The sequence below is a fragment of the Crocuta crocuta genome, unplaced genomic scaffold (assembly GCF_008692635.1).
Source record: "Crocuta crocuta isolate KB4526 unplaced genomic scaffold, BGI_CrCroc_1.0 scaffold102, whole genome shotgun sequence".
NCBI lineage: Eukaryota > Metazoa > Chordata > Mammalia > Carnivora > Hyaenidae > Crocuta > Crocuta crocuta.
The window spans coordinates 13,207,943-13,222,251 of record NW_027530019.1 but is presented as its reverse complement, the minus strand read 5'-3'; the positions used below and the strand labels follow the sequence as shown (position 1 = coordinate 13,222,251).

General features: G+C 38.6%; 1 protein-coding gene across 3 annotated transcripts in view; it reads left to right on the top strand.

Annotated features, from left to right (window-relative positions):
* EIF2AK4 (eukaryotic translation initiation factor 2 alpha kinase 4) overlaps positions 1 to 14,309 on the top strand; it is a 97,834-nt gene extending 83,525 nt beyond the window's left edge. For 2 of the 3 annotated variants that reach the window (XM_077764698.1, XM_077764697.1), the window contains 7 exons: positions 5,889 to 6,001; positions 8,438 to 8,496; positions 9,352 to 9,449; positions 10,623 to 10,691; positions 11,202 to 11,246; positions 13,476 to 13,594; positions 14,078 to 14,309. In XM_077764698.1, the coding sequence (XP_077620824.1) occupies positions 5,889 to 6,001; positions 8,438 to 8,496; positions 9,352 to 9,449; positions 10,623 to 10,691; positions 11,202 to 11,246; positions 13,476 to 13,594; positions 14,078 to 14,135 (561 nt within the window). In that variant the 3' untranslated portion in view covers positions 14,136 to 14,309. Of the gene's footprint in view, positions 1 to 5,888; positions 6,002 to 8,437; positions 8,497 to 9,351; positions 9,450 to 10,622; positions 10,692 to 11,201; positions 11,247 to 13,475; positions 13,595 to 14,077 lie in introns of those variants that run through there. The other variant, XM_077764699.1, reaches the window with a different exon arrangement.

The following is a 14,309-nucleotide window of genomic DNA, read 5'->3' as shown; positions in this document are numbered from 1 at the left end:
GGTAAAAAGCCTCTAGCCTGGCTAGAGGTTTATTAATCTTGTCTTTTTTCAGAAAACCAGTGTTTTAGGTTACTGATTTTTCTCTATTTTGTGTTCATTTGTTTTCTAGTTCATTGATTCCACTCTTTTCAGTTCTGCTAATTTTGGATTTAGTTTATTCCTTTTCCAGTTTCTTCAGGCAGAACTTTAGATTAGGAGTAGATAGACTACAGTCCAGAGGCCAAATCTGGCACACAGCCTATTTATTTTCGTATGGCCTGTGCTAAGCTACAAATCTTTTTTCACACTCTTTGTTTAAAAATAAAGAAAAAAAAATAGTATGCGACAGAGACATTGTTTGGTCTGCAAAGCCTAAAATACTGAGTCTTTGCATGTTAAAAAAAGAAAAAAAAAGCACCTGGCTTAGACCACTGATTTTAGATTTTACTTTNATTTTTACCAGAATGTTTCCATTTCATCTAAATTTTCCAATATTATCTTTCACTGTCTGTGGGAGATGCAGTAATAATCCCCTCTTTCATTCTTGATACTGGTAATTTATGTCTTACCCCCCAACCTGCCCCCACTTTTTTTTTTTGTAACCACTGGTGAGGTAAAAAGCCTCTAGCCTGGCTAGAGGTTTATTAATCTTGTCTTTTTTTCAGAAAACCAGTGTTTTGGGTTACTGATTTTTCTCTATTTTGTGTTCATTTGTTTTCTATTTCATTGATTCCACTCTTTTCAGTTCTGCTAATTTTGGATTTAGTTTATTCCTTTTCCAGTTTCTTCAGGCAGAACTTTAGATTAGGAGTAGATAGACTACAGTCCAGAGGCCAAATCTGGCACACAGCCTATTTATTTTCGTATGGCCTGTGCTAAGCTACAAATCTTTTTTCACACTCTTTGTTTAAAAATAAAGAAAAAAAAATAGTATGCGACAGAGACATTGTTTGGTCTGCAAAGCCTAAAATACTGAGTCTTTGCATGTTAAAAAAAGAAAAAAAAAGCACCTGGCTTAGACCACTGATTTTAGATTTTACTTTACTAAATTAAAGTATTTAATGCTATAAATTTTCACTCTAAGTAATGTATCAGTTGCATCCCACACATTTTTATATGTAGTGCTTTCATTTTCACTTAGTTCAGAATACTTTTTTTTAAGTAGGCTTCATATTCAGCATGGAGCCTACTCACAAACCTGAGAATAAGACCTGAGCTGAGATTAAGAGTTGGATGCTTAACCGACTGAGCTGCCCAGGGGCCCCTTTTATTTTATTTTTTTAATAGTTGGGAATACTTTCTAATTTCTTTGGTGATTTCTCTTGATCCATAGGTTACTTTCAAATATCTGGGTATTTTTCAGCTATCTTTCTTTAATGATTTCTAATGATTTAATTCCTTTGTGATCAAAGAACAATTTCTATATGATTTCAGTCCTTGTAATTTTACTGAGTCATGGTTGAAAGTAAAACATAATGGTCTGTTACTGTGATGTTTCATGTACACTTGGAAAGAATGTGTATTCTGCATGCTAGGAGTGTTTGATAAATACCAGGTCATGCTGTGTGATGATATTGCCTAAGTTTTGTATATCTTTACTAATCATTTCGTCTACTTGTTCAATCAGTTACTGAGAGAGGACTACTGAAATCTCCAACTATCATTGTAGGCCTCTTTTTCTCCTTTTAGTTTTGTCAGTTTTTGCATTTTGAAGCTCTGTTATTTGGTGAATGCACATTTAGAATTTTATATCTGTTTGATAAATAGACCTTTTTATCATTATGAAATGTTCTTCTCTATCCCTGATAATATTTCTTCCTCTGAGGTCTTCCGGTTAATGTTTGCATGGCATGCCTGTTTCTATCCTGTGTCTTGAAGTGAGTTTCTTAAAGACATTCACTAGTTGAGTTTTGCTTTTTTATCCACTCTGACAATCTCTGCCTTTTAACTGGAATTGTTAGACCATTAATTTGTAATGCAATTAGTGAAATGGTTGGGTTTATACCTGCCATTTACTATTTGTTTTCTGATTATTCCATCTGTTTTTTTTCCATTTTTGTCTTTTCATGCCTTCTTTTTAGATTGATATGTACTATTAGTTTACTGACCATTTACTCTTGTTTTTGGTGAGGGTTTTTTTTTGTGACCTCTCTAGGGCTTACAGTATACACCTTTAACTTAACACATTCTACCTACCAAAAATACTATATGCCTTTCAGATATTGAGAAAGAACCTTATAATAATACTTGCATTTCCCTTCTCTCATTCTTTCTGCTGTTGTTGCCAAATATTTTTCTTGCATAAATTGGAAAGTCCACAGTACATTGCTACTATTTTGGTCCTAATTTAGTTATTTTTTAAAGAGGTTTTTGTTTGTTTTGTTTTAGGGAGGTTTTTAAAATAAGGGTGGATATCTTTTATATTTACCCTCACATTTACCATTTCTGGAACTGTTGATTCCTTTGTTGAGGCAGACATCATTCTGATTTCATTTCCCTTCTGCCTGAAGAATTTCCTTTAATATTTCTGCTCATGAGTTCTCTCAGTTGTTACTGGTCTGAGAAAGTCTTCACCCTCTTTTTTAAAAATTTTTTAATGTTTATTATTGAGACAGAGAGAAACGGAGGATGAGTAGGGGAGGGACAGAGAGAGAGAGGAAGACACAGAATCCAAAGCAGGCTTCAGGCTCCCAGCTGTCAACACAGAGCCCGACGCGGGGCTCGAACCCACGAGCTGTGAGATCATGACCTGAGACGAAGTCAGACGCTCAACCGACTGAGCCATCCAGGCGCCCCTTCACCCTCATTTTTGAAAGACATTTTTACTAGATACAAAATTCAAGATTTATGTTTTTTTCTTTTTGCAATTTGAAGAGGTATTTTATTGTGTTCTGACCTGACCATAGTTTCTGTTAAAGTCTGCTCTGATCCTCTGTATATAATCTTTCTTTATTTTCTGGCAGCTTATAAGATTTTCATTTGTCACTGGTTTTCTGCAGTTTGAATATGGTTTACCTCAGTGTGGTATTCTAAGTTATATTTGTATCTTTAGGTCTTTCATTTCTCTCTTATGGTTTTTGTTTCCTTTATACTTTTTTTTATAAAATTTAAAATAGTCATTCTAAGGTATTTGTCTACTAATTCCATGATTTCTGAGATACTTCCCAGTCTGTTTCTATCATATCTCTTGGCTGTGAGTCCTATTTTCCTACCACCTTGCATGTCCAGTAATTTTGGATTGATTGTGGACATTATGAATTTTACATTTTTGGGTGCTAAGCTTTATGTTCCTAGAAATACTGCTGGGCTTTGTTCTGGGGTCTAGTTAAAATCTTTGAATTGTTTGATCCTTTCCAGGCTTGGTTTTAAGCTTTTGTTAGGGTAGGCTTTAGTCTAACTCTCAGTTACCCTTTTACTAATAAGGCAATATCACCTGGGTGGCTCAGTCGGTTAAGCGTCCGACTTCGGCTCAGGTCATGATCTCTTGGTTCACAAGTTCGAGCCCTGCATCGGGCTCTATTCTGACAGCTTGGAACCTGGAGCCTGCTTTGGATTCTGTGTCTCCCACTCTCTGCCCTTCTGCCACTTTTGCTCTGTCTCTCTCTCTCAAATAAGAAAAAAAAAATGTTTATTTTTGAGAGAGAAAGACTTGTTGCTTATTTAATGTCTGAAAAATCTTACGTGTTTTGTCGGGTTTTCTAGCTGTTGAAGGCAGGAAGGCAGTTCTTGGAGTAGTTCATCCTTTTAGGGAAGATTTGCAAGTCCCCACTACTAGTCTGCTGGCTGGTCACAAAATTATAAATGCCCCTAAGAACGACTGATCAGGCCTCTTCCAGAACAGTGATTGCTCCTGCAGTATTACCGAGATGACCATCAAGCCTCTGCTGGATAATTCATGTCATAAGATACTGCTGTAGTAATGAGCAAATTTTAAAAACCTGAATTAGTCTCCTACCCAAAATTAACACTCAGTGGGCTTAGTTCTGCCTTCTACAGTAGTCACCATACAAGTCTAATTCTTCCTCCTTCTCCCTCCCTACTACCTTCAAATAAATTCTAGGAGACTATAGACTGCCATGCCACTCTATCCTCTTGGCTGGTTAAAAAAAAATTTTTTTAACATTTATTTATTTTTGAGAGAGAGAGAGAGAGCGAGCAGGGGAAGAGCACAGTGAGAGGGAGACACAAAATCCAAAGCAGGCTCCAGGCTATGAGCTGTCTGTCAGCACAGAGCCCGATGGCAGGGCTCAAACCCACGAACCATGAAGTCATGACCTGAGCCGAAGTAGCCTCTTAACTGACTGAGCCACCCAGGCACTCCCTCTTTTCTGTTTTAAACATTCTGGTTACTCAAGCCATTTCTCATAACATGATTTACCAAATCCTTGACCCTCCTAGTTAAGCTCCTCTAGGCAGGCTTTGTTAATGTCTGTCTTTAAATGTGATCCTAGAATTCTACACAGCAGTAAGCATATTGTGACTAAAAGAGAATGATCTCTGACCTCCCTCAATCCAGATACCAGATTTCTTCTAGTGCAGCTGACTAGTCAACTGTTAGCAACCGTGGGGCTCTTGGGCTTATACTGAACTTACCACTTAAAATTCATAGGCCTTTTCACAGTTATTGCCATATCTGGCTGGCCACCTACAATGAAGGCTTTAATTACAGGACTTCATGTTTATCTCCGTTAAATGTGATCTTGTTCATTCTAGAACATTGTCCAGCTATTTCAATCTTGTATCATCTTCATATTTGAAGGGCAAGACATCACTCCACCCATTCAACAAATGCATTTTAAGTATTCGCAGTGTAGAAGGGATGGATTTAAGATCCTAAAAGATCGACATTTAGGCCTCAGGCCCTGCTGTCAAGTATCCTATAGTCTGGTAGGGAACATAACACATTAGTACATGAGTTAGAAAATGCTAAATGCCATGAGAGTCCTACATAGAAAGTTCTCTGAGGGCTCATCACCCCAGGAGATGACCTCAGAAGTAGCAGAGAAGTCTTCAGGGTAGAGGTGGGGTTTATGCTGGACCCTCATGGATGGGCAAGATATATATATGTGCTGAAAGGACCTTTTAAAGGAATAACAAAGGTACTGGTAATTCTTTGACTCACCTGTTCCGAAGTCAGAGGAAGGCCAGCAAAGAACTATTTTGGTATCACCCTGTATAAGTCTACTTTGTGAAGCAGAAGGATTGCAAAGAAGGGTACTTAAGTAGGAGAGAGTGGTTTTAGCTAGATCATGGAGAGCAAAATGCCCACCAAGGCATTTGGACTTTATGTAGCAGCTAGAGATGTGTGAAAGGGTCTCAGGGCCTCTAGAGCATATGTTTTGGACTGAAAGGGACATCAATCTGCAGGGACGTGTAGCATGGAATGGAGTGAGGGAAAACCGAAGACAGGGATAGCAGTGGGAAGAATATAAGACTATTGTAAGCCAAGGCAGCTCCATGCCCAGTGAAGATGAAAGGGCGGGTATCATAAAAATGGGGTGACAGGACTTAGGTTTGGAATGGAGGGGTGTGTAAACTTGGTGACTGACCAGGGGATGTTTATGGGGAAGAATATNCCCTTTTTAAACTCTGTCATCAATGGTAAGCTTTTCTAGTCTATACCAGAATTTCTCAAAGCCACAGTGACATTTGGGGCCAGATCATTGTGGGGGTGCCGTCCTGGGCACTGTAGGATGTTGAACAGCATCCCAGGCCTCTACCCACGAAATGCTGGTAGCATCCTCTGTAGATGTCACAACCAAAACTGTTCCCAGACATCACCAACTGTCCTGTGATGAGCAAAATCATCCCTGGTCAAGAACCACCAACCTGAACTGTTGACTTAGTTTTATGCTCGGGTTCAGCCTGTTGGCTTCAGAAATTGATGGATCTATTTCATTCTTTTTAAGGTTAAGTCTTTTGAGAAGGAAAGGCAAACAGAGAAATGCGTGCTGGAGTCTGATCTTATAGAATATGTTGTGCAGAAACTCAGGACTAAAGTCAGTGATGAAAGGACTATCAGGTAACAAAGGCCCAGAAACCCAGCTGTGACTACCTGCAGAACTTCGTGCCTTTTTTAAAAAACTCAATTTGATCCTTTTGGGAAATAAGCATTCACCAGAATAACTTTTAATGGACCATTCTGTTGCTTCTGAAGAACTCAACAGTTTATGTATATGGCCCCCTATATAAGACTAATCATACTTTCAATGTTCACTTCTCATAACATGTCAGAGAGTACGTAATCAGTTTGAAAGGCCTCAGGAGCCAGAATTCTCTTATTTGGTCTGTTATTCAGTAAATTCTGATAGTCTTTTATCAATATATTTGAAAGATCTAATATATTCTGGGAAAAGATATCATATACTCATAATGGAAATGTAAACTGGCTCAACTTTCTAGATAGGAATTTTAAAAAGTAAGTTAAAAACCTTAAAAATTAAAAAAAGAAAAAGACCCATTAATGTCACTTTCAGGAATTTATAGTAAAACTTATGCCATGCGGGTATGTACAAAGACGTTATAAAGGCATTGCTTATAACAGCAGTTTCAAACTCTTTGGCCTCAGACCCCTTTTTAGATCCTTAAAAATTGTTTGAGGGCACCAAAGAACTTTGTTTATGTGGGTCATATCTATTAGGAATTGGTTAGAAATTAAAATGAACATTTTAAAAATATTTATTTTAAAATAGAAGATTACCATTACATGGTAATCGGACATTTTTAATGAGAAATAACTTTTTTGTAAAACCAAAGAAATTTAAGAAGAGCAACACTTTGTTTTTACAGATGATGCATTTTTCCCCATTTTTGTAATCTCTTTAACACTTTGATAGAAAAAACTAGATTGTCATCTGCTTCTGCATTCAATCTGTTGTACTATCACCTATCATACAGTCTCCAGAAAATTCTATGACACATTTGTGAGAGGATGGACATTAAAAAAAGAAGTAACATTTTAGGATTATGGTGAAAATTGTCTTGACCTTACAGACCTCTGAAAGGGTCTCAGGGGTTTCCAGAGGTCCCAGGACCACACTTTTGAGAATCTCTCAGTTAATATACCACAAAATCCACTGGTATAAGATTGTTCAGATTATAGTAATACAGTGAAGTGTTATGCAGCCTTCAAAAATGATGATTCTAGGGGCCAGGCCTGACTGGCTCAGTCAAAAGAACATGCGACTTTTGATCTCGGAATCCTGAGTTTTAGCCCCATACTGGACATAGAGTTTACTTAATAAAATATTTTTTAAATGATAATTTAGAGTTAAAGCTGAATTTATTGACATGGAAGGATGTCCATTCTCAATCAAAATACATAGCCCATATATAGGCTGGAATGATGTACCACATTTTTAATTGTAGTTATTTCTGGTTAGTGGGATTACAAGGAACCTAATTTTCTTTAGGTTGTTTTTTTTTTTTTAAATAAGTGTGTAATTTTTATATATATGCTCATAATCCAAAATACCTTTTTTGGCTTCTGTCAGTGATTCTCAAGCAGGGGACATTTGGCACTCTTTGCAGACATGTCTGGTTGTTAGAACTGGGGGTGCTGCTAGTATCTAGGAGAGACCAGGGGTGCTGTTGCTCTAGTGCCCAGGACTGACCACCTAGACCCCCAACCAAGAATTATCTGGCCCACAATGTCAATAGTGCCATAGTGAAAACTCCTGGCTTATAGAAAATAAACATTCGTACTTCTTCTTCCCTCACACTGGGCTCGTTCCCATCTGCACCGAGCTGGAATAAATTAACCATCATGCTTTTTCTGAGGGAATACTATGTTCTAGAAGTCACCAGATACTAGGATTACTGATTTAAAAAAAAAAAAAAAAAAACCCACAGAGGTTTAGAAAGCATAAAATACTCAACTAATTAATAGTACAGGTGAACATTAAGACACTTAGAAGTCCAGATGGGATTCAGTTTTAGCAGGGAAAGGTTTAAAATCTTTCCTCCATGTGCATGATTACTTCCATGTTTTCCCAAGAGAGAGTGCTATTGTGTCTCCCAAAGGCTATAAACTAATTCAGTCTTTAAAATAACATCCATTCACTGCTTTTGAAAGAATCTCCTTATTTACTAAATGTTCTCCCAAGGGAGATCACCAAGGTTGCTGCCGTAATAAAGGTGGGGCATGCTATTGCTAATGTTTCCTTGTATTGTGAGGGGAGCGGATAGAACACCCATTATATTTCACTGAAATTACCTTCTTATGTTGAGCCAGGATTTCAGACATGGCTGAATAAATCAAAAAGGATTTGTTAATTTGAAATGACATCCTTTATAATTCTTACTTGCTCTTGACCAAATGCATAATTAAGTTCAAATTTTGTTATTTTTCTTCCACTAATAACCAATATTTGGTTTTTACACTTAATAGAAAAAATGGCTCACTTTATCTGTGTTTTGCTTTATTGAATGTTTTGTAATTGTTTTTGTTTGTTTTTAGAGAAGCTTCGGATAATCTTGCAGTGCAAAATCTGAAGGGGTCATTTTCTAATGCTTCAGGTATTTACTGATTAAAACGTAAACCTAATCGTGCGGTGTGTGCGTGCACATTTGCGGTGAGCACTAACGACTGTGCTGACTCCTTGTATCAGAAATAACTTTAACATATACTGTTAAATGTACCAACTGGAATTGATCTTTGTGCTTTGAAATCCACATCCTAGAAAATGACTGAAAGTTTGTTGATTCCTCTGATCCTAATACATCCCTGTCTTTCTGCCTTATTTTCACATCTGGTTTAATCTTCCTTTGACTCAGTTTATTATACAGATTAAATGTGGATAATTTTCCCCACACAGAAGATTGAGGAATAATATATTGAAATCCCTTGAGAAAGACATTGTATACATTGTTTTCCTGAAAGCCAAGAGGGAATAATGGTGATCTTACATCTTTAGTGTCACCGTATCTACCAGCCTTATTGAAAAAGCAGTGTCCCAAGCATTGTCCACAAGACGACATATTTGGCTTTTACCAGAACTGGGTCTTTCTGGTTTGTTTCTGCTAGCAGGGACTTTCTGCCAGGAATTTAGAGCTGGAGAGATAGTAAATGTGATTCTTTTTCTTAGGTTCACGTGGTTTTGGTGACTCATACAGCCTTCTTGTGCCTTAGTCACCTTCCACCCCACCTCCCACCTTAGGAGAGAAGCCTGGTAGTTTTGACAGAAGCATGAGGGTTCTGGGCTCCTCCAGGTCAAGGGCCGGTAGTTGAAGAGATGGAAAACAATGCCTGGACAGAATCTAGCCCTTAGAATCACACTAGAGTGAATTCTACTAATATCCTTGCCATCACTTTGCTGAGTTATAGAAAGTGGGACCAGGGAAGACCATAAATTCTGAAACTCTGTGTTTCAGGTCTGTTTGAAATCCATGGAGCTGCCGTTGTTCCCATTGTGAGTGTAATCGCCCCAGAGAAGCTGTCAGCCAACACAAGGAGGCGGTATGAAACTCAGGTATACAGTTGCCTCAGCTTTCTCATGTAAGCTACAAAGGAGGAAGAAGATAGGAAAGGGAGATAAGAAAGAGTTTCCTGGAAATATTTTCCTTCTCACTTCCTTAACTTGGTGGCTTCTGAAAATTTCATCAACACAAAGCATCTCTCTGGTGTTAGGATTCTGCCCCATTTTTCCTGTGAAGAGGCGTCTGTGTGCATTGCAGGCACCTAGAAGCACCTATTGTCAGAACTACTAGATCTAAACAAAGACTTTCTGATCTATATCTAATGGCAGACGGGGTTGGGTTTTGTTCTGCGTAACAAAGCATATGAGATCAGTTCCAAGACGTGAGGCAGGTTTCTCCCTGCAAACATGTTTTTGGTGTCTGCTAGATGCCAGATTCTGTGTGAAATGCCATGTAAAATTTAAAAGACATATGGCTTGGCCCCAATCTTCAAAGAGTATATAACCTTAGAAGCATATGCAGTATATAGTTGGAGAACAACAGAGAAGTCACAGAATGCTGAATTAGACACACTGAACAGGAGTGTAGGAGCGTGCTGCAGACACAGGGGAGGGGCGAGGTAAGCAGTGTCTGTGCAAATGACAGATGAAGGCTTCCGGAAGGGGATCCCTGATGGATTTAAATAGGTAGGGGGGAAAAGAATCAGGGCAGTCCTCCGGATGCTGGCCTAACTTGGGAAGTGGGTGAGTGTTAGAGAGCAGTCATTATTTAGAAATGCGATGAGACTGAAATATTAAAAGACCTCATTGTTGTATGTGCTCCCAGCTGTTTCTCAAGATGTTGGATAGCGACACATTTTCACATCTTTTTGCCACTTTCATCCCCCTTCAGTTCCTTGTCCTCGCTGCTGTCAGCTTCCTTTTTTTCCCAAAGTTAGCTTAATATGAAAATTTCCCTGCTTCCACATGCAGTTTTAGTGCCCTGAGCTTTATGATAAATAAGTGGAGTATTAAGTTATCAAAAGACTATAAAATCTCATTTACCCTGAGATCAGGATAGCCTAGGCAATCATCTTTCTGGGGTGGATTAGGAGAAAGTCCTTAGATAATCTTTGGGAGCCCTTCTAGGCCTTAGTTTGTCACTTGTGACTTTTCCTAGAATAAGAAATGGCAAGAAAGATGGTTGGGGTTGGCAGGTTCTGAGTTCTGATAGTTCTTCTTTTTTAGGTACAAACCCGACTTCAGACCTCCCTTGCCAACTTACATCAGAAAAGCAGTGAAATTGAAATTCTGGCTGTAAGTCCTTTCTTTAACATTTTGAGAATTGCCCTGTTCAAGTTGTTTCCTCAGAGGTCAGGCCATTTTTGCCCAGTGTGCACAGTATTGGGATGTAGGCCTTTTATCACTGATATGAACCACATGCAATCTAGATCTGTAAAAGCAGGAAAAAATTGAAGGTTCTGTGTCTGTTTCTCCTGTTTTCTTCCTCTGAAAGATGGAGGGCAGGGGGAATAAAAACAAAGTCACCATTTTTCTAAAATGTTTCAGACTTTTGCCTCATTAAGAATATACTGAGTGCAGGAACTAGCATCAAGCCCCTGGGGTGTAACGTGTGAGGACCGGAGACATTTGTTTGCCAGAGCTGATCTCTTTCCACTGCATGGTTCATTTAAGTGTGCTGTATTTTATAGCACAGTCATGTCCCAGACTCTGCCAGCTCCCTCCATGCTCGACACCATGGTCACGAGTCAGTATGTGCTGCCTTGGGTTCCTTGAGAGATGACCTACATTTTTGTGTATCAACAGGTGGATCTACCCAAAGAAACCATCCTACAGTTTTTATCATTAGAGGTAAGCAAGATGAACTCTTGTGCGTTGTGGCCTTTTAACACCCAGGCTTTGGTATTTTATTTGCCAAAACAAAATTTAAAAATGGCATTATTTTCTTGATGATACTGGGTACTTTTTAGCAGTTCCAGGAATTTAATAGCATTGTTTCTTTTATGTGACATATATTACTGAATCAGACTTGGAGAGAATTATATTTTTCTAGTGACTTTCTTTTAAGTTTCAAAGAATATTTCAACACCTCATATTTTTACTGTGTATCAGGCTCTGGCAGGCCTTGCTCTTTAAAAAGTTTTTTTTCCCATTTTTTTAATGTTTTATTTATTTCTGAGAGAGAGAGAGTGTATGAGTAGGGGAGGGTCAGAGAGAGAGGGAGACACAGAATCTGAAACAGGCTCTGAGCTGGCTGTCAGCACAGAGCCCAACCCGGGGCTCGAACCCACGAACTGCGAGATCATGACCTGAGCTGAAGTAGGACACTTAACTGACTGAGCCACCCTACAAAGCTTTTTATAGAAAGAGCATGCAAGCAGGGGAGAGGGGCAGACGGAGAGAGGATCTTCAGCAGGTTTTCATGCTGAGCAGGCTCAAGTGAGTGAGCCACACAGGTGCCCAGAGATACTAAATACCTTACTTGAGGTCAACCTACTAGTAATTAGCAGAAATGGGATCTGTCTTCCTCACCTCCATACAATGCTGTCTCAGACCTTCATTACAACTAGGAAAGCTTATTTGTAGAATTAGAATTATATGAAAGATATTTTTATAAAAATTAAGTCAAAAATTGAATGTCTTTTTATACACACATAATTTTTATGGCTAACACTAAAAACAACCTGATTTAAAAATGGACATAGGACCTGAACAGTCATTTTTCCAAAGACATAAAGATGGCCAACAGACCCATGAAGAGGTGTTCAGCATCACTCATCATCAGGGAAATGCAAATCAAAACTACACTGAGATACCACCATACCACCTGTCAGAACGGCTAAAATCAACACTATGAGAAACATAGGAACCATTCTGCCCTGTTGGTGGGAGTGCAAACTGGTGCAGCCACTGTGGAAAACAGTATGGAGGTTCCTGAGAAAGTTAAAAATAGAGCTACCTTATAATCTAGGAATTGCATTAGTAGGTATTTACTCAAAAAATACAAAAACACTAACTCAGAGAGATACATGCACCTCAAAGTTTACAGCAGCGACAGCCAAATTATGGAAGCAACCAAAACGTCCAGGGATAAATGAGTGAATAAGGATGTGGTGTGTACACACATACACACAATCGAGTATTATTCAGCCATAAAAAAGACTGAAATCCTGCTGTTTGCAACAAGAGGAACAAAACTAGAGCACATGGTACTAAGTAGAAGAAATCAGAGAAAGATAAATTTCATTTCATTTGTTCATATGTGGAATTTAAGAAACAAAGCAAATGAGCAAAGGGAAAAAAAAAAGANAACCGATGGGGTGGGGGGTGGGGTGGGGAGGGGCAGAGAACAGGTGAAATCGGTCAATAGGATTAAGAGTACACTTCTCATGATAAAGGGGTTTTTTTGTTTTTTGTTTTGAGAGAAAGCACATGATCAGGGACAGGGCAGAGAAAGTCCCAAGCAGGTTCTATGCTGTGCAGAGCCTGATGTGGGCCTGATTTCATAGTGAGATCATGACCTGAGCCAAAATCAAGAGTCACATGCTCAAATGACTGGGCCACCTAGGTACCCCCCAAAAAGTTTTTTTAATGGGAGCCTTTATTATCAAATAGTCAAAAAAATTTTAAAGTTGAATAAGCATTCTTTTAATGTTTATTATTTTGAAAGAGAGACACAGAGTCTGAAACAGGCTCCAGGTTCTGAGCTGTCAGCACAGAGCCCGACGTGGGGCTCAAACCCACACACTGCCACTGTGCTGGCAGTTATTGCTTTAGGCTCCACTCAAATGGATGCACACAGAGGTGTTATTTCCATTTTACACAAAATAAATCAGTAATAACTGGTCTAAAGTCACGTAGCACACTACGACTGTAGCACTGCTCATCAGGATCTAAAAAGGAGTCTTGTACAGAAAATCAGTGCTCCAAAGGAAAAACCCCAATAATCTCCCCACCCCTTCTAGTTGTAACGGATTTTTTGCAGTACACTTAAATGGCATTGGCCTTTCATTAGGGACCCAGAAAAAAACAGTTAATAAACACTAGTACCTGTCATTAAGTCTTATCTATTTTTCCTAGTGGGATGCTGATGAACAGGCATTTAATACAACTGTGAAGCAGCTGCTGTCACGCCTGCCAAAGCAAAGATACCTCAAATTAGTCTGTGATGAAATTTATAACATCAAAGTAGAAAAAAAGTAAGTTATCACCTAGGTATTGCAGGTTTCAACGTGGGATAAAACTGAAGGAGGGATTTCAAAATGGCGTATATTATTGTCTTGTTGAGTTCTGATGGCTGATAAGCAATTATGTTGGAATTGCCCTTGATAACAAAACCCAGGGGTAGCGATCCCACCTAGAATTTTCATCACCCAGCTAACTCCTATGAATGTCTAAATGAAAGGGAAATGCTGTGACTGCTCTGCTGTATTATGTCCTCATCTCAGAATGCCAGTCATTCCTGTTACCCGCTGCTTAAAAGGCATGGTGTTCCCCTCATGTAGGATCCTGTACTACAGCCCGTTGCCCCTCACTGCTTCCGTAAAACTTACGTAGTTTTTTTCAGTGACAAGCCTTCCGTCTTGTTTTTATTAAACAAAACTCTTACATCAAGTGTTCTAAATCTGTTATTAACTTTGTTCTTCCCCCATTATATTGATCCTACCTTTTCTCTTTTGCAGGGTGTCTGTGCTATTCCTGTATAGCTACAGAGATGACTACTACAGAATCTTATTTTAATCCTTAAGAATGGTCATTATATTGTTCAAAGACAGGAGCTTATACTATGAAATGTTGTACATTCATGTAATTTTTTTTCATTCTAAGAAGGTGTCCCACAAAGTTGAGCTTTGTAAGTTTTTCATGTGTAATATATAAATTTATCTTTTTGGATATAATAAATGCTTTCATATA